We start from the raw sequence: 19,537 nt of genomic DNA on the forward strand, positions 1-19,537 counted from the left end.
AAAAGTAAGCAGGGCCGGAGTGGATATATGAAGTATGTACAAGAGCAGCATATGTACTATTTCACTATAGAGATATGAGGTAGTAAAACTATACATACAATTTCATTTCTAGGAGCCACAGTGACAGGAGAGTGAAACTGTAGTAACAGCAGCAGCAGGTCAAGTGCAGTTAGTAATGCATTAAGTTATAGAAATAATAAAGATAATAATGAACTGACCTTTAGTTTCTGCTGTAGCCTTTCTTATGTACAGCTTGTTTAATGTCTATTTACAATATTTCTATGATGTTAGGCCAGGGGATGGTGAGGACCATTCCAAAAGATACAAACAGATCTTCCCTTGTGTTCTCTTGGTCTTTGGCACCTCCACAGTTTCCCTGAGCTACCACTTCTTAATAACAGTCTGCTGTACTGTAGACACCACAAGCTGAACATGCTTGGCTCTCTTCTAACAGCCTCCTTCCTCTCTGAACATTGATTACTTTTGCTATCAGATCTTTAGACAGTTTAGAGCTCAGCTTAGAGGAGCCCGTGTTTGATAAGGGTTTGCAGAGGGTCTGAACTGTACTGAACTGAGGGTCTGAGCCTTTGCAATACTTAGGGTGTCTAGAAAGTTTTGCACTTGCCACATTGATGATTTTGATTTATTTTTAAGTTATGAAAGACTTGGTAACTGTAGCAATTAGAATATATATATAGTAACAGTGCAATCGATCTGCAGAAATGATGCTTTATGCATCATGCAATACTTCTTAATTAAACCATGTCAAATTTACTATTGCAGCAACTAATAATAGGGACTTTAAGCAGCGACTGTAATAAAGACAGCTAGGTCAGTTGGAAAAAGAGTGCTAGACTTGTTGCTTAGTGACTTTAGTTTCCAAGGCTATGGTGCTAATGCAGATTTATGTTTTTTTTTTTTTCAATAAATAGAAATTTAACTAGTTGTTAAACCCTGACAAGACAAGACAACCATATTCACCATTAGTGTTGGACACAGATGGAATTTGGCTTCTGCATTTAACCCATCTGTGCAGTGAACACACACATACACACCAGTGAAAAACATACAGTGACTGTGAGCTGTTGTGCCTGGGAAGCGGACAGGGTGAAGATGTTCAAGGGTCTAACACTGGCAGCTTACTGAGCCCCAGTATCGAACCCACACTTCTATCATCAATAGCCCGGAGCTCTAATCTCTGAACCATCGCTGCCTAAAAAAAATCAGCGTAGAGCATGAATGCAGTCCTCCACTACCAGAAATTATGAGATTCCCACATTTGGGAAATTCTGAGAGGTCACCACAACGGCTGAACCTCACCCTGGGTGACCCACCTTCACCTACCCTACCAAGTGAGTATGTGACTTTGCCTTCACTGAGTGACAGGCCTATGTGTCATGGCTACATGACGTTTGCTATTGCTGATCCTGCTGTTGCTTCTACAGCAGTTTTTTTCCTAAATCATCTGATGTTATATATTATAAAATCTTTAAATAATTTTCTTTCTTTTTTTAAATGTTAAAAAATAAAATAAAGGGGAAAACATAAATGTATGTGTGTGTTTTCTATTCACCAAAAAGGAATGAACTCATATGCAGGCTCAAACTAATGTAATGCAACATAAGCTATATCAGTCAGTGCAGTCAGCCCTCGATAGGGTGAATGCGATCAGCCCTCGATAGGGTGAATGTAACACACGCAGTCGGAGCGAGACTCACCCTAGCCTGCTTAAAGGGGCGTGGCGTGCACATGAGCGGCGACCAAACGTGCTTTTTGCAGTAAGCCTGGACTATGCAACGTAACTTGAATGCTCCGCAATGGCTGGAAGCAATCTGCAGCCGTTCAGCGCTCAGTAGACGGAAGGGCACACACACATACACACACCCACACACACCCCACCAGCCTCCTGCTTCCCCTCTGCTCAGCAGGCTAACGTGGTAGAAACACACGGCAGCGGTAAGGACCTCTAACGTGACATTTTAGAAGCAGAAACGACACGGAGAGTGTGAAGAGTTGTGAGCTCGGCAGTGCTGCGAGTCTCTCTCCCTCTCTCTCCCCCCCTCGCTCTCTCGCTCTCTCCCTCTCTCTGTCTGTGGATTGATGTAATGGGTATGGCGGTCTTCACGCTGGAAGCGGGCAAACCAGCCTCCTGCTGAACAATGTGGGAATATTAGGTTTGATATGTAATCAGTGGTCTCTGGTGTCACTGAGAGTAAGTTAATATCACTGTTTTGAACCTTTTCTACCTTTTTTTTTCTACTATGGGCCTCGGAAGAGCGTTTACCGAGAGAGCTGAATCTCCCCTTTCTGTAATTTCGGTGCATCTCTCAGGAAAACGCTTAATAAAGTAACGCGAAGGAACAAATAGGAGGAAAGTGAAAGTGTTCTGTGCATCATCGCTCAGGTTTTTCTGTTTTAGGCCCATGTTTCCACCCGTTTAGCCGGGACGCTCAGTAAGAGGGAGTACATGCCGTGTGTTTTAGTTTCATTCAGACTTTTCTGCGGCTCTTCTTGTCTGTTTACTTCTCCTGCAGCTCCTCCACGCCGCGTTTCGTTGCTATTTATGTTGCCGCCGCCGCCGCCGCTCTGTAGCATTTCTGAGCTATCATGGCACCAGGCCTGTTAGCGCCAAACCAGTGCTGGAGAAGCCGTTACCAGAACAAGCTGTGTCGTTAATCTGAACAACAACAACAACTAGCTGGATGATCGCTGACCGAAGAGAAGCAGAAAAGCCCTCGGCTCCTCAGATTCTCCTCGACTAAACTGCACGTTTTCGCAGCGCTAGCTCTGTTAGCTGCGGCTGTGGGCACGGAGTTTCAAACTAAGCTAGCTCGCAGCTACGCCACGCTGTTTCTCTGCCTGTTTTAGCTGTTAAAATATTAAATGTTGCCTCTTCTTATTTCCTGGTTAAGTTTGATTTCTTTTTTTCCATTTAGGTTTTAACCATTTAGGTGTCCGGGAGTGCAGTTTCACTTTCGCGCGTTTTAGTCCAGAGTTTGTTTTAATGCAGATTTGCTCTTTTTCGGTTAAATTGGCTTTATATTTCTGTGAACTTTAATATCCGTGTGAAGAGAAGTGGATGTTAACGTTAACAGTTAGAAGTATCTAGCTGTAGGTGCTGTGGAGGATATAGCTGTTAGCTTATCTAACATGTAGGGCCTACTCCTGAACCCCAATTTAAGTCCTGTAGCTAAACCCTCTGAAGCTCTACATGCTTATTTATTAAGTTATCTACCTTTTTTATTCTGATTTTACAGGTCATTTCTTTAAAATGCAAGTTTAGGGAACCTATCCTCCATTAACATCTCATACCTTCGTCTCATATCTTCAGTTTGTTAAATTTGTGTCCACCTCCCAAATTGAACAGTCATGTTTTGCTAACCTTTAAAGTGTGTTGCTGCAATGATGTGAAGAGGGTCAGACAGCTAGCTAAGTCCTTTCAGGAAAACTGTAAGGAATACTACTTGTTAATATACAATAATATATTATTTTATATATGTTTTTTATTTTTAAGGGATCGATCACGGAAACAGGACTCTGCTTTTCACATGTCTTTATTCAACATTTGATTTATTTATGTTTACATGTAAGGCATTTAGCAGAATCTCATATCTAGTGGCACTTACAAAAGTGCTTCACCGTTTGCTCCGAAAATACCCTTAGCTAGTTTGTAAAGGCTATGATCCAAAAGATGCCTCTAAGCTTGGACACCACTAAAACACGACACAAAAATCAGGACAGAGACCATAATAACAACGCTACACTTTGCCCAATTTATTGCTTAAGTATAAACCTTTAAAAGCAAAGTCAGAGATCTATAATCCGACTATTCGTACTGAAACCTTCCTCAGTAATATTGTAAAATATAATTCTCCATTGATTTCCACATAAAATTGTTTAGCAATAAAAGTTCAGGTGGTGTCTTGTTTACAGATGTGATGAAATGACCAAGTAAGAGACCCCCCCCCCCCCCCCCCCTTTCTATTTCTGTGCAGGGCCGTTCACTGGCAGCATCTATCTGTGTCTTCGGAGGAATCAAGTAAAGCGTGGACGACGCCGGCCATGTCCGGGCAGAGGAAAGGAGCTTCAGCGCGTCTGCGAAAATGTGCCTTCTGTAGAACGAACCGAGACAAGGAGTGTGGCCAGTTACTAGTTTCAGACAACCAGAGGGTGGCAGCCCACCACAAATGCATGGTGAGTGGACCATCTGCTGGCCTAGTTGTGATCAGATGTGTTCAATGGGACAGAAAACAGGCCCTCTCTTTTCTTTTTTTTTTAAAGGTGTTTAACACACAGTTGATTACAGTTGTGTTTGTAAATCTGGTCATTAAGTGGTTATAAGGATTTCAAGTAGTTCTGCTGCCCGCATGTCCTCAGTGTGTCACAGCTGTTTTTTGTTTTGTTCTGGGTTTTTTTTGTTTGTTTTTTCCTCCCAAAAACTAATTTTTCAACCTATTCATTTTGCAGCTTTTCTCCTCTGCACTGGTGACTTCTCACTCAGACAGTGAAAACATTGGGGGATTTTCTGTCGAGGATGTGAAGAAGGAGATCAAAAGAGGAAACAAATTGGTAAGTGATAAGGAACGGTCTCGGCAAATGACTTGCCGATCTATGACTTCCTAATTGCTCCCATAGTTTAGGGTCTCATGGCGAATTGTGAAGTTGGTGTAACTGTCCCTCCATATCTTCTGTACAGATGTGCTCGTCTTGTCGTCGGCCTGGAGCTACCATAGGCTGTGATGTTAAGACGTGCCGGCGGACGTACCACTACTATTGTGCCCTTTGGGACAAGGCCCAGACCAAGGAGAACCCCTCACAGGGCATATACCTGTATGTGCAACGCATTATTGAGTTCTGTTTACCATAACTATTAAGTCTGACTTATGACCCTTGTGTGTTTTCTGAAATGCAGTGTTTACTGTCGCAAACATCGGGATGCCTCCCAAGATGCCAGTGATGGTAATAAGAGCCTAATGTAAACTAATTAGATATAATTAGTACCTAATACGGTCATCCTAATCTTTGCATATGCTGTGCATTTCGTTAGAGGAGCAAGGAGTTGCAGCCAACGATTCAGATTCGTCCCCCCCACGGAGCAGAGGGAGAGGAAGGTTTGAGAAGAGCCGAATCAGAGGTGTACCTCGCGGCCAGTCAGAGGACACACGCTCAACCTCTTCGCAAGGTGTGGATGAAATGGAGAGCTCCTCAAATGTAAGACCCTGAGTGATTCTCATTGACTTCCTGTAAGAAAAAAGCTAGATGTCAGAGCAGGGGGGTGTAGAAAAGGATTATTTTGACAAAAGCAGCTGATTTCCTGATTGTACTAACCAGTGCTGTTGTGTAGTGACACTTCCACCATGCAGTGTTTTAAACGGTGATGAGTGTGTGTGTTTGTAGCGGGATCGGTCCCCACTGAGGGGAAGCCCCAGTGAGTCAGGCCTTCGCTGTGGTTTCTGCCACGCTGGTGATGAGGAGAACGAGACCCGCGGTGTTCTTCATTCTGACAATGGGAAAAAGGTTGCCGCCCACTACAAATGCATGGTGAGTCCAGTGCTAGCATACTCACTGGGTCTTACGTGGCAGCCTTTGTACAGGTTTAAGTAACAATATTCTGATGAATTCTGGTTTTGAAATTTGAAAGTAGTCTTATGATTGAACAATAGCAGCTGCTATTGTGGTGATTACAACACAAACAAGTATTTATACTGTAGCATACCTGGCCAAGTCACACAGGCTGTAAATGTCACTGCAGTCTGTGTTTTGGTGATTTGCTTGCATGTAGTAAAAGCTGTGGTACGGGCTCTAAACTTCAGCTTCAACACAACATTCCTATTAGGGGGAAAAAATGGAATCGGATGACTTTCATTTGATTAGGTTGTTTGTAGACAAAGTGTAACACAACGGTTCAACTATTGTAATTAGACTGTGCTTGTTAAATGTCTTTCAGCTGTTGAATTTGGACTGTAAAGCAAAAAGTCACATTCAATTATCTACTGGTTTTAATGTGTACCGACTTTGGCTAATTTGGAAGAATTCTCATTCCATTCTGTGATTTGTTTAGTGTAACAAAGAGATCTGATCAGCTGTCTAATGCTTACTTTCATGATGTTGTTGAAACATGTCATTAACTGGAAATGTATTGGTACACCAACAGGTGTTTTTATGATCTCCAATTATAAATCCATAAATCCACATTTTTAAAGCGATACCTAAATCTTTTATTACCACTCATTTCTAGTCCATTAACTGGTCCAGATCCTGGTCTATTGTAACGTTTCAACATGTGTTAAAGTTTGATAAATCTTTTTATTGTCAGGTTATTTTCAATACATATGAATCATGATTGCGCGGAAAGCCCTGATCGTTTGTCACTGGTCTCATAATTGGAAATTGCCCTAGTCCTACAATAGAGTAATGGTGTCTTCTGTATTTTTCCTTACCTGTTACTCTTTGCTTTTTCTTTTCACAATAGCTTTTTTCTTCGGGAACTGTCCAGCTCACTACCACCTCACGGGCAGAATTTGGAAATTTTGAGATCAAAACGGTCATTCAGGAAATAAAGAGAGGAAAAAGAATGGTGAGTTTCAATTTTCATTTGGCTGTTTTAATGGAAGAAGCTTTCATCTGTAACTCTTCATTAACTTTACGGATGTAAGATGATTTTTGACTTTGTTTTCAGAAATGCACCCTTTGTGGCCAGCTTGGTGCTACCATTGGATGTGAGATAAAAGCCTGTGTGAAAACTTACCACTACCACTGTGGCCTTCAGGATAAGGCCAAATACATAGAGAACATGGCCAGAGGAATTTACAAGTAAGTTCCACAACATTGAGCCTAGTCACATGCCCTGAACAAAGCCTTGATGGCCGCTAGAATCCTCACCACACCAGGTGTTTCATTACGAAACCAGCACAATGCTGGAAACCAAGCAGTACTGTCAAAAAACAGAGACCAGTTAACTGCATATTACTAATTTAAGCCATGCAATTAAGTCTTGTGCTAGAGTACGTTTAACAGTTGTGAACAATAATTAGATACAGTGTGTATCTATGCTTGGCCTTAATTTGGATCTGGGTAAGTGGCTCCACAGGTTTCAGACCAAACACACTTAAAATAGTCTAGTTTTTACTGCTTAGTTAATTTAGACTCTTACTGATCAGTGTCTTTTTCAGAATCTGAATCGTTTTGTACTTTAAAATGATTTGATTTGAAGTGTTTATTTTACCAAACTACAATTGTATTTATGCTTGTTACCTTTTTCTGAGAAGTCACTTGATGCATCTGATCTAGAGAGCATTTTATTTAATTGTCATCAACTTCTTTCTTAACAGATTGTACTGTAAGAATCACAGTGGGAATGAGGAGCGGGATGAAGAGGATGAGGAGCGGGAGAGTCGCAGTAAAGAGAAGGCTGCTAACAGCCAGGGGGTAACCCCTCCTCCACCTCAAGTCAATGGCAACTAGGTAAGATTTGGATATGTTGCAGCCCTAAATGTGTGTGGTGCATAGACAGTCTTCTTACCTGTGGATCGTTTAATTTGTATAGAGGGTCTAGAGGGTAACACGGCCAAACCGGGAATGAAACCCATTGTCTGTTTACATTTAAAGGCAGTTGAACTCAACAGTAATCCAACCAAACTACCAAAGAACCGATGGCCCATGTATATTGACGTGCAGACAAGACTATACAGCTAACTAGGGTTAAATGTGTAACTATAGTGAATTTACCGACATGCCACCTGTTTTCAGAGCGTTTCTTCACCAGCAAGCTCCCACCCATTTTAGTGCCTTGGTTTCAGAACTGCAGCAATCCATTTGTTTCTCTTTTCTTGAGCTTTTGGCAGTTTGTCCAAGGATGGGTCCAAATTCTTGCTGAATCTGTCTGTACAGTCAGTCACAGGACAGTTTTTTTTTTTTTTTTTAACCTCACTAAACGCTAATGCTGCCACTCTGTCTGTCTTTTTGCCACTGGCTTAGCGTGGCTGCAGTGACTCCTGCTGCCGGTGGAGTGGGGTGCATATTCTCTATTCTGTAAACCATGCTATTGGACATTGATAATATAAGACATTGACTGAGCTATTTTAATATGCTGTTTGTCTCTTGCAGATGGTGAGCGAAGATGAGCGGGGAAAATGGACAAGATATTTTTGTATTGTGCTCAGTTACAACATAGGGGCCAGCTCACAACATCGCCAGTTTCAATTTCCCTTCTCCTTGCCAGAAAACTTGTTACCACTGACAACTGGCCATACATTTCTATGCCTTTTTTCTTAATATTTCAAGAGCATCATAAATGAGACTGGAGAGTCCAAAATCCCACTGGCCTCAAAGAGGTGATGTTCGGAACACATGAAGCAAAGTCCTACACTAAAAAAAACAAAAAAAAAAAAACTTTTGAATGAAGGTTCCTCTTAAAAGTGTACATCAGCCCTAAACTAGGCTGAATCAAACGACCTGCTTCACTTAATCTGGGTTAAAATGTGAGCCACTGTACATCTGAAACTCACATGACTGGACCAATGGATGCTTTCTTCCCAGTTTCTTTCTTCACAAACTGCTTTGCCACCGGACTTTTTTTTTTTTTTTTTTTCCTGTTTGAGACTGCCTTCTGATTTGTTTTTACTGTCTCTTCCAAATAATGAAGTTTAATAAGCCTGTTGCTGTCATTTTCTGTCAAAGGATTGACATTCTTTACCTCTTATTTTTTTCTGGTATCATGTATTATATTTTACTACTGTATTATATTCATGAGTAATGTTGAATCTGTGGCTTCCTTTATAGTCTTGAGTCAAGATTAAAGATCATTGGCTAGCATGCACTTTTCTTTATCCCAGGTCAGGTGGTGATTTATTCTACTATCCACTGCACAACTCTCTTAAAGAATAGTATTAGCCCCACAGGTCAAGCTCTTCATAATGGACAATAATCCATTTACTTATTTGAAAATAAGTTGATTAGCTTAGAGATATTAACTAAATAATTGGAACGTATGATAAGACGGTTGAATACTTAGAACTGATTAGTTGACTTTAGATCCAAAATTGTTAGTGAGGAAAAGATCACTGAAAATACTAAAAAAAAAAAAAAGCTTAGCCTACTTACCCTGGCAAGAGCTTATAACTTAAGAGGATAGAAGGAGGAGGGGGGAGTCTATTGCACTGACTGGGATATGGACTGATCCTTGCAAGCCCTACTAAATTCAGTCTATAATATATTGACATGCAAAAGTTTGGGCACCTTGGTCATCAGATGTTGACTCATGTTTATCATTATGTTAGTAGATAACCTTTTAAAGGTGGAATGTGTGTTTGTAATACTTAAAGCAAGATCAGATTTGAGCGCTCTGATTAATTTCAAGGGCTCAAATCCTAAATTGTTACACCGATGACTCGTTAGGAAACTGTCACATCAAAAGAATATAAACCCTCCTCAAACCATGTCCAAACAAGCAGCAGCCATGGGATCATATTGGATATCAAAAAGGTTATATTCGTGGCTGTCTAGCACTCTGACGACCAACCTAATGTACAGCAACACCTGCACAAACATGACCTTCATGGAACAGCATTTTGACCATTCAGCAAAGGTATGATATGTTTATGATGGGGTATATTAGGCAAAAAACAGATGCTGAACTTTTTCTGTTAAACTTGTAGAAGAATTGATCGTGCCTTAAGCTTGCTTAACAGTAACACATTTTGACCACATATCCAAAATGCTTATGCATTTTGGTAACGTATACCACATCTACTGTAAACATATATAAAGTAAACGTTCTTTCTTACCTTTGGACTTTCTCACCAATGATAAAAAAAAACACTTTTGTCATGACAATATTGTTACCATTATTATTACAGCTATACAGTGATTTATCAATGACAAATTCTTTTGGGCAGTGGTGGCTTGGCAGTTAGAGCACTGGCTTGTCAATGACTGGGTTTGTGGGTTCAATACCTGGGTTTGACAAGAAGCCACTGTTTGGCCCTTGAGCAAAACCCTTTACCCCCTCTGCTCCCTGGAGCCCACCGCTCCGGGCACGTGTGTTCACTGTCCACGGTGCTTCTTCTAGTCTATTTTCAAGGTTTTATTTATATATGTATATATTCTATTATTATATTATTTTCTATCAACCGTATCTGGATACTACAATTTACACCTCTGTAGTATGCAGTCTTAAAATATCTGTGTGGACTGGCGGTGTACACACACACACACACGTACAGTGGCTGTGTGTTATTGAGAAGAACACACACGCTGTTCCACGGGCCGCCACAGCTACTCTCTAGCGCTGTTGCTGTCTTCTGTACGTCCTCCGACGTAGCACGGCCGGTTTTTTTCTAGTGGGCGGGGCCTCGTGTTTTCTAAAGCTCTAATTGGTGCGCCTTGGATATCCAGCCACAATAAAACACGCCCACGGCAACGTGCGGAAGGCGCGCAGTGCGTCCAACCAAGCAGTACGAGGTAAAATACCTCCCCCGGGGCAAAGAGAGAGAAGAAGACAGCGGTCGGCCATCCTGGGCCGCGGTGTGTGTGTGTTTAAAAAGCGATACGAGTGCGGATATGGCGACCACCAGCCCCTGCGTCGTGGTAGGTAGCTGCTGTTCCTCACTGCGGAGCCGCGCGGGTCCGTTAGCGGAGCTCGACTCGATGTAGAGGCTCCACGCTCGCTCTCTCTCCCCGGAGCTTAGCTAAGCTGTGGAGGAAAGTCTGAACCGGGGTTGAAGTGGTCGTATAGCTACAGGAGCTTTGTTAGACGGGTTTAGGGCGTAACTTTTCGGTGTGTGTTGGTCGTGTTGTGTCGGACCCGTTTAGCGCTTCGCTATTTCGCCGCAGCAACAGCAGCAGCAGCAGCAGCGCGAGGGCCTGGCGAAACGCACGCGGGTTTGAACGCGTGCCACATGCATGTAGTATTTCCAGCCTGTTCAGCGGGCCCGTCAGCTGTAAATGAGGACTATACAATAAGGACGAAATGCTGTGTAAATAAGTTAGCTAGGGGTCTAATTTGTCCCTCAACACACGTAGAGAACCGTACCTATTCCGTTCAGCGATGCCGCAAAACTACAGGTCTGTTTAGGGGCTTCAGTTGTGCACAAGCTTAATGTTAGCCTGCTGCTGTCAGTGGAGACCACCTACCGTCCAGCGAGGGGTGTAACGATGACTGTACTGCTGTGTCTGTTTTTCCGATAGAGAAAAATAACGTGCTTCAATGCGTGGCTTAGGTTCATACACTGTATAGACAAAAATATTGGGACATCTGCTCATTCATTGTTTCTTTTGAAAACAAGGGTATTAAGAGTTTATCCTGCTTCTGTTGGAGCTGCTGTCTCTACTGTACAGAGAAGGCTTTATACTAGGTTTTGCAGCATTGCTGTGAGGATGTGATTGCGTTGAGTGACAAGTGTTAGTGAGGTCAGGAGGTTTGGTGATCACCACCCCACCTCATCCCAAAAGTGTTGTATGGGGCACCACGATTCCAGAGAACACAGCTCCACAGCTCAATACTGGGGGCTTTATTCCCCTCCAGCTCACACGTGGCGTTAGACACGGTGCCAATAGGTTTGTGTTTGTGCTCCAGAGAGTCCTATTCTATTGGCAGTACTTCTCTACAGGGGCTAGACAGGCTGTACGTGTGTGCAGTTGCAGGCCTGTGTGGGTGTAGCTTAAAGTAGCTGGACAGTGTGTGTGCGTGTGTGTCAAGGGCCTATACTGGTTAAAGATTTCGAGAGTTAGAGATCTAATCAAGTATTGATTAGTTTGGTTCTCCAATAGAATGACTAAATAAATGATTTAGCAAAACAGTATTTATAGTGTAGGTTCATGTATTACATAAGCCACTCCTCTCCCTGCCCACTTTACTCGGACAGGGTGCACCCAGATCTCCATTTTTGTTCGCTGACAGTGGTCTCTCAAAAAAGACTGAAGGGTGTTATTAAAATGAGCTGATGCTAATCTTTTAGTTCTAACACTTTGTTGACTTTGTCACGTACTGTAGTTCGTTTATTATTGCTTCCCTTTAGTGTCTAAATGCTCTTGTTCAGTGCCATCCAACAGTCTGGATACGTTTAGATATTACATTTCAGAATTAAGAGAATTTAAACACTGACGTAAGCAAAGATTTGTCTGCAAACATTTTCACAGGCAAAATCCTCTGAATCCTTATCACAGCAGAGATAGATACAGATCATTCAATACAAAAACTATAGCAAAATATGATAGAAAAAAATATATATGACGTAAGATGGTCCAGATGACTCCAACTCTAAATCTATTGTTAAGATTGTGTTTTTTTAAGTATCTATATATATATATATATATATATATATATATATATATATATATATATATATATATTAGAGAGAGAGAGAGAGAGAGAGAGAGATGGATTTTTATCCATTTTAATTAATTTGTTTTTGTTACTGACATCCCCACCCCACTTTTCAGTTTTATCAGATCAAGCAATCGGGATGGCTGCTGTTTAACTATTAACGACACTTGATGTATGCCTTGGGAAAGGTTGACCTAAGGTATTTCCCAAGTTTTGCACTCAGTGACACCCAATTCAATGGATTTTGAGGACATTGAGCCACAAATTGTAAACTAGTGGCAAACAGACAATGGAACCAAGAAAACTGAAAAATTCCCACCAAGCGTATAGGAAGAGACATGTGACCACCACGTGGGCTTTTTTTTTTTTTTTTTGGCTTACAGTTAAAATCCGTTATATGCTAGGTTAAGAAAGCGTAAGTGCATCAAAGAGCATTGTGTAATGTGAACTCCATAGCCTACAAGGACTCCTCCTCTCCCTCCGGCAAACAGTGAAATGCTCTGTGGTATTGGCCTTAGGCCGCTGCAGATCGACTCAATGTTTTGCTTATTCTTTAGAGTGTGGGTTTGTAATACTAATGTAATATTGTTTAAGTCTCTGCGTTCTAGTCTCAGTGGCACCTGCTGTGCACAACAGATAGGGCAGACAGTTCAAGGTCTTCATAAAAACGAGCTGTTTTTCTGGGGAAAAAAGACAAAACTAACTCTAAATGTGACTCCCAGAGGTAACGTATCGAACCAGCCATTCCAGTTGTGGAACCGATGTGTTAGTTTCAGTTCCTTTTGCTTCAACAGAGAGGGAACACTGTTTCCCTTGCAACCAAATGTTACAAATAACATTCATGTAGCGCTGGGCAATATGACCGTATTTTATCGTGTCGTGATAAATTGTTATTGTGGTACACAATATGCATTTGAGTGTTTCATGGATATTGTCCGTGCTTAAAGAACACTGGTTATCTGCATATTTCATTACAACGAGTGTAATCAGTCTTATTTAAGTCAGTGGAGTAAAGCATATTTTGAGTAAAAAATCAGAGTATTTGCAGCAGTTTTTAACACATTTACGCTGCTGATGCATTTTGTCTATATGACAAGATATTGTATACATCGTAAAAAATGTTAATTTCTTAAATCTAACAGATGTTTAACAGTCTTTTATTATCAAAATTCAAAATAAATGGACCTACGGAAATGATCCAAAATTACTTTTTCAAAATAAGGATTTTCTAAAATTACTATTATAGCAGTTTTCAATCAGATTTGCAGCATCTCTAGCATATGATTGATTACTATGCACAGTACTTTCTCTTAGCTTAGAAAACGCTGACCCAAAACGGACACAAAACAGAAGCCAATGGGCAGGTGCTAGAGTCAACGATTTTCTGTTCTTTCAGCGCTAAAATGGTCGGTCTGCGGTAATCGACCGTCTGCTGCACATACAGCAGATGGAGATTAGCTGCTGGAGTTGCTGGCTGGAGCATCCTGTTAAAGCTCTGAATAATTCAAAAACATAATATAGACTTTAAACACTTCTGTGATTGGGCAGAATCTCAGTGTTAAATCCCAGTTATCCTTCAGAGTCCACTGAATTGTGTAGACCAGGAGCTTTGATAAAAAGTATATAGTGAGTAGAATGAGGAATAACACAAGACTCTTTGAGGGAGAATTTCTTCTACACTTAATTAAAGGGATTAATTGCATTCAGCCGCAAGAACAGTAGTATGGTTAGGTACTGATGATTGATGATCAGTTCTGGATTAAAACTCATTAAAACAGTTTCACAGTTCCATAGCCTAGTGCTAGATGGGCTTTGTACCACTCTAGCCAGCAGTTGGCATTGAGCATGGTGACGTTTGTCTTCTGTGGCTGTTCCAGAGCACCCCTTTCAGTTGACAGTGCTTTTTCTATGGAGCAGTTTGTGCATTTTAACAACTGTGTAAGCTTTGGGTGCACCATAATACAGCGGCGTTCATTGCAAAGATGGGGTATGGTGTATTTTAGTGAAGCAGCTTTCTAGTTTTCTAAACAGTCTGCCCTTCTGGAGTACAATAAACATCAAGTTTAATTGACATTTCAAACCTACATTTACATTTAAGGCATTTAGCAGACACTCTTATTCAAAGCGACCTACAAAAGTGCTTTGCTATTTACCCAAGAAAAACCTCAGCTAGTTTGAATCACTTTGGTGCCAGGACAGAAAAAAGCCTGGACGCTAGTCTTCCGTGGATTTTGAGGGATGACGGGTCGAGCCGAGCTGTACTTGAAACCAAGCTTCTATGTTAATCTAAGACAAGAGTATTAGCAGAATGTAGTTAAAAACATTTAAACCAGCCTACCTTACAAGCTAAAGATGAAACCCAAGTAAAAAAAAAAAACAAGCACACTGATTTCTGAGTGGCTCCACACCTAATTTATCAAGATTTGAGGCTCTTGGCTCCTCCTCTGCAATTCACACTTTTAGCTGACCTGAAACTACACCTGAATCAGCACCTTAATCAACTAATGAGCACCAAGCTTCTATGTTAACCCTAAGACAAGAGTATTAGCAAAAAAGCAAGCACACAAACCTAAACAACCTTAAGCAACCATCTAGCAGTGCTGCTTTGATTCTTATATCTATTGTGTCTAATCACTGTAGACTCTACTCTAAGATGTCTTTTTTTTATCCTACAACTAAACACTATGCAACAACAAATTACCGGTTAATAATTGTGAATATTAGGTTGAAAGGGGCTTCATTTGAAATAAGTCTGCATTGCTAGTGCATTTGTCATTCCTAAAATGGGGCCGTTGAGCTGTTTGAATGCCTGTTCCCACAGCTGCCGTTGGAATAACTGTGTGGTGGTGGTTGTGATCTGTTACTGTTATTAACTAGACTACTAGTTAATAACAGTACTACTGTTACTGTTATTGCTACTGTTATTAACTAGAAATGACTTGTGTATTTCAGATCAGTGATGAGGAGCAGGGTTATGACCTGGACCTCTTCTGCATACCAAAGCACTATGCTGCTGACCTGGAACGCGTCTATATTCCACATGGGCTCATCTTGGACAGGTACAAGGCGAACCTCTCGTCTCCCTTCTCTCAATGCTTGCCAGGCTTCTTATCGGTCATGGGGAGCTTGAGTAAACAGCATGAGAAATTTTAGATATGAGCGTAAACGACCTTTGCTTGTGTAAAATGTGTTGTCTGTAGAGCAGTGGAAACTGATACTATGCTGATTTCGAGAGCAGGCGGATCTGAGTAACCTCTTTTTGACCTGATTTCTGCAGGACAGAGCGGCTAGCCAGGGAGATCATGAAGGACATGGGGGGGCACCACATTGTGGCCCTTTGTGTACTTAAAGGGGGCTACAAGTTCTTTGCTGACCTGCTAGACTACATCAAAGCTCTTAACCGCAATAGTGACCGCTCCATTCCAATGACTGTGGACTTCATACGCCTCAAGAGCTATCAAGTAAACAAACTGCTTCTTTAATCTGCTTTGATTTAATTTAATATTTTAATAATGTTTTATATTAATATCACCTTTTTATGTTTTGTGTGGGTTATAGAATGACCAGTCTACAGGTGAGATTAAGGTGATCGGTGGGGATGATCTGTCCACACTAACAGGCAAGGTAAGTGGCCACCTGGAGGACAAAATAAAGACTTTTGAGTAATTTTTTAGCCATTCGTTAGGTGACCACCTGAACTGCTGTGGTATTTAATATTTTAAAAATGCATCCTTTTAAGAATGTTTAGATTTACACAACTCAGAAATAATTTCAACACAATATGGTGGTGTCTCCATTCAATATGCCATTGGTTCTGAAGAGATAAAAGCTTACAAATGTGCAACTATTGTGCAAGTACTCATGTTTTGGTTTTTTTCCATTTTTTTTCTTTTTCCATGTTTCATTCATGAAGAATGTCCTGATTGTGGAGGTATGATTTTGTGTTTTGTTTTATTTTATTTTAACATAATGTGCATTTGTTTAATCTGTTTGACATTGCAGAAATGTATTAACATGTTTCAGTAATAACATTTATTATATTTAAGGACATAATTGATACCGGGAAGACAATGAAGACTCTGTTAGAATTACTGAAGCAGTACAATCCAAAAATGGTAAAGGTGGCCAGGTAAGGATAGGGGACAATGTCCATTTTTAATGTCTATCTTCATTTACTTTGAGGATGTATCTTTTTTCATCCTGGGCCCATTATTACTACAGTTACAAATGTTGGGAGTGTAATCTGTGAAATAATCACTACTGTTTGTTTAATAATTGTTTTACTATTTTTGTTTGTGACCATTTTATACCATTTATATTATCTATACTGAATGATGAGCACCATTTAATCTGCTACTTTTTTTTGTTCTTAAAGTTTACTTGTGAAGAGGACACCAAGGAGTGTTGGCTACAGGCCAGACTGTATGTTGACCTATTTTTTACAATTTGAGCTGCTAATGCTGTGCATTTAGGCATGATTTTTGTTTTCCATCAGTAATACTGCAAAAGATTTAGGTACCTTCAAAAGACAGAATTAAAAGTAAATGTATTTTTTTTTGTTTTGGGTAAAATACTGTTAGAATAAAAACCAATAGCGGCTTCACATTATTTGTAGCCATCATCCAGTTCCTAAATGGTTAATCACTTCATCATACTTCATTAGGCCTGTGTAAATCAGGTGTGCTGGTGATGGAAATACAACAAATTAATGCTCTGGCTAGGGGCATCCAGAAGTCTGGAACCAAGCTTTGTTCTAAAAAATAATACATGAATTAGTTGAGAAAAATGGTTTTAAATATTGTGCATAGGTGCCTAAAACAATTGTATAGTACTGTATATTGATATACCTTTACTGGTAAATTGACAAGAGCTCATTATTTGCAGTCTAACAGTTTTTTTTTTTTTTTTTTTTCCCTCCTCTCCCTGTAGTTGTAGGATTTGAAGTTCCTGACAAATTTGTGGTGGGATACGCACTAGATTACAACGAGTACTTTAGAGATTTAAATGTAAGTCTCTGTTTGAAAATGAAATTAAGGTCTAACTTAAACTGTTGAACTAACACTTGCTAACACTTTTTTTTCCTTCCTCTGCTCTGCAGCATATCTGCGTCATCAGCGAAACAGGAAAAGAGAAGTACAAAGCATGAGGTGATCTGCGCCTCCCCGTTTTAGCTGTTTCATTTTTATTGATGTCCAATTATTATTTTTTTTTATTACAGCTGGTTTGTCATTTTCACGAGTGCAGCTCACCACAGAAACGGGTCCTCTCAGGGTCTCTGGTGAGGGGCAGAGTGGGTGTGCTCATGGAATACCTCACATTTGCTCGTCCTTCCTTTAGCCCTCACTGGCTGACAAACATTAGTGACCACAAGCGTGTTTCAACTGAATCAAAACCTACAAAAAAAACTAAACTATTATGCTTTGAGTGCGTTTTAAATGACCTAGAACTGATAGTAAATGTTAGGGTGATGGCTGAAATATTTAATTTATTGTTTTTGTATTTTTTGAGGTGATTGCCAGACAATGTTTAAGACTAGCCAAACTATTTGGCTTCTAGCCAAACTATTTAGTGCTCTATTCTGCTTGATAGGATCAATATTATGTATTTGTGCAGTGAACAAAAATCAATTTTGTGTTAAACATTTACAGTACAGATCTTTCTGAATCAACAAATTTAGCTAACCCTCAAAGAAGCTGTAATGTTTGAGATTTGCCCCCTTTTTTTGTTGTTTTTTTGCACAATGTAAACTCATCATTTTACCTGTTGAGTAGCAATGTTGCTGCTTTAGCATATGTGACAATTTCTTTGGAAGGGGAAGGGATGTTATGGTGCCTTATATGCTGAGTCATATGGCCACACTAACAATCATACCCATGCATTTGCTACCTACCTGACAAACTGTTCTACACAACTCTTGTTTTAGTGATGCCATTACAAGTTTGCAAATTAGCCTCAATGGTTAACAGGCTAGACACAGAGGGCATATCTAGGTAATTGATTATTTAAAATAGGTTTGCGACATGTGGATGAACTTTGGCCCTGGAGGACCTTCCGACACATCTACTCAACCTGATAGTTAGTTGATGAGTAGAAATTAGGCGTGTTTTAGCTAGTAAATCACCACACTGCTGGACTGTGGCCGTTGAAGTTGACTTCAAGAGTATACATGAACTTCTGTTGTGCAAGCAGCAGCCCAATTCTGATGCAATATTGTCGAGCAGATTCTTGATCATGTGGACCAGCGTGTCAGAGAGATATCACCAAAATGTATTGCTTTGAATGTACTATCACATGGGGTTTAATGACTTTAAATTGTTTTAGTTGGACTATGAGGAGCATGTATGTCTTTAAACGCTCTGTTTATCTTCAAGAGAAAGCTGTAAGCAGGGCAGTCCTTGATAAACAGCTGTAGTACTGCTGACCTTGGGTCAGATGGTGCACAGATGGTACAAGGTGGTGTTGAATGCAGTCAATCCCAATTCCCTTTCTGGGCCTCTCCTGTGAGAGCACTACTCTGTGTGATGCCTCGGACACGCTTTGTGTCTATCAACAGTGATGGCGACAGGAGGTCTTGAATAAAACACGATTATCAAAGCTACAGTAAGTGACGGTGTTAATTCTTCATGAGTGCAAGTTAAATGATTCACATTAGGGGAAAGTTAGACGATTTCCAATTTTGTGTACATGCAGCTAGATTAACTGTCTTGCACAAAAAATTAAATACAGCCCTGGTGGGCCAGTGAGGACTTCCCTGTATAAAACACACCAACTACATCTGGTAATTAACAGACCAAATGACTCAGGTATATGTGAGGAGTGAAAACACCAAACTGTGCTGGACAGCTGCCATCCAGGACCAGCTGGGAAGACTTTCTATAGCAATTTGGACCTGTCTATTAACACTGTTAAGTGTTTCAGCCCACACTGCTTTTATATAAGGGCAAAATGGAGGGGAGCTAATCAGAATAGGGGGCATTTGCTGATATTTCATGTAATACCTATAAGATGTCTTAAAAGCACAGTGGCAAAAAACAGCCTGTTGAATTGCAAGAGCTAAAGATAGTTTAAGAAAATATAATAAGAACTATGATTTTTCAAGGCAATATGAAGTCCAATACTCTTTATAATGTTTAAATGGCATTAGTCAGATCCTCACACTCTGATTGTAATCATGACACACAAATCATGACTGATTTTATTGAGCTTTGTCAG

At 40.5% G+C, this 19,537-nt stretch overlaps 2 protein-coding genes across 3 annotated transcripts; both read left to right on the forward strand.

The window, feature by feature from the left end:
* The first annotated feature begins 1,795 nt into the window (after positions 1 to 1,795).
* phf6 (PHD finger protein 6) lies at positions 1,796 to 8,828 on the forward strand. Of its 2 annotated transcripts, none has more exons than XM_072663706.1 (11): positions 1,796 to 1,956; positions 3,996 to 4,194; positions 4,468 to 4,569; positions 4,697 to 4,830; positions 4,913 to 4,959; positions 5,048 to 5,211; positions 5,398 to 5,541; positions 6,473 to 6,577; positions 6,680 to 6,813; positions 7,332 to 7,464; positions 8,107 to 8,828. In XM_072663706.1, exons 2-10 carry the CDS (start codon positions 4,063 to 4,065, stop codon positions 7,462 to 7,464), a joined length of 1,095 nt encoding a protein of 364 aa, XP_072519807.1. In that variant the 5' UTR covers positions 1,796 to 1,956; positions 3,996 to 4,062; the 3' UTR covers positions 8,107 to 8,828. The 2 variants fall into 2 exon arrangements, with proteins under 2 accessions (XP_072519807.1, XP_072519808.1); XM_072663707.1 differs by lacking the exon at positions 1,796 to 1,956 and adding an exon at positions 1,986 to 2,212.
* Positions 8,829 to 10,471: 1,643 nt separating this feature from the next.
* hprt1 (hypoxanthine phosphoribosyltransferase 1) lies at positions 10,472 to 18,923 on the forward strand. The gene is made up of 9 exons (XM_072663295.1): positions 10,472 to 10,587; positions 15,278 to 15,384; positions 15,603 to 15,786; positions 15,884 to 15,949; positions 16,239 to 16,256; positions 16,372 to 16,454; positions 16,701 to 16,747; positions 17,255 to 17,331; positions 17,424 to 18,923. Exons 1-9 carry the CDS (start codon positions 10,561 to 10,563, stop codon positions 17,469 to 17,471), a joined length of 657 nt encoding a protein of 218 aa, XP_072519396.1. The 5' UTR covers positions 10,472 to 10,560; the 3' UTR covers positions 17,472 to 18,923.
* Positions 18,924 to 19,537: the final 614 nt, after the last annotated feature.

The sequence above is a fragment of the Salminus brasiliensis genome, chromosome 19 (genome assembly GCF_030463535.1).
Source record: "Salminus brasiliensis chromosome 19, fSalBra1.hap2, whole genome shotgun sequence".
Classification (NCBI taxonomy): domain Eukaryota; kingdom Metazoa; phylum Chordata; class Actinopteri; order Characiformes; family Bryconidae; genus Salminus; species Salminus brasiliensis.

What these genes read in the sequence shown, in the direction of transcription:
- phf6 (XM_072663706.1), top strand. Translation starts at nt 4,063, where the DNA reads ATGTCCGGGCAGAGGAAAGGAGCTTCAGCGCGTCTGCGAAAATGTGCC. An exon ending in CAGCCCACCACAAATGCATG is followed by an intron (nt 4,195 to 4,467) that starts GTGAGTGGACCA and finishes TTCATTTTGCAG; the next exon opens with CTTTTCTCCTCTGCACTGGT. An exon ending in TCAAAAGAGGAAACAAATTG is followed by an intron (nt 4,570 to 4,696) that starts GTAAGTGATAAG and finishes TCTTCTGTACAG; the next exon opens with ATGTGCTCGTCTTGTCGTCG.
- hprt1 (XM_072663295.1), top strand. Translation starts at nt 10,561, where the DNA reads ATGGCGACCACCAGCCCCTGCGTCGTG. An exon ending in CATGGGCTCATCTTGGACAG is followed by an intron (nt 15,385 to 15,602) that starts GTACAAGGCGAA and finishes TGATTTCTGCAG; the next exon opens with GACAGAGCGGCTAGCCAGGG. An exon ending in AGTACTTTAGAGATTTAAAT is followed by an intron (nt 17,332 to 17,423) that starts GTAAGTCTCTGT and finishes TCTGCTCTGCAG; the next exon opens with CATATCTGCGTCATCAGCGA.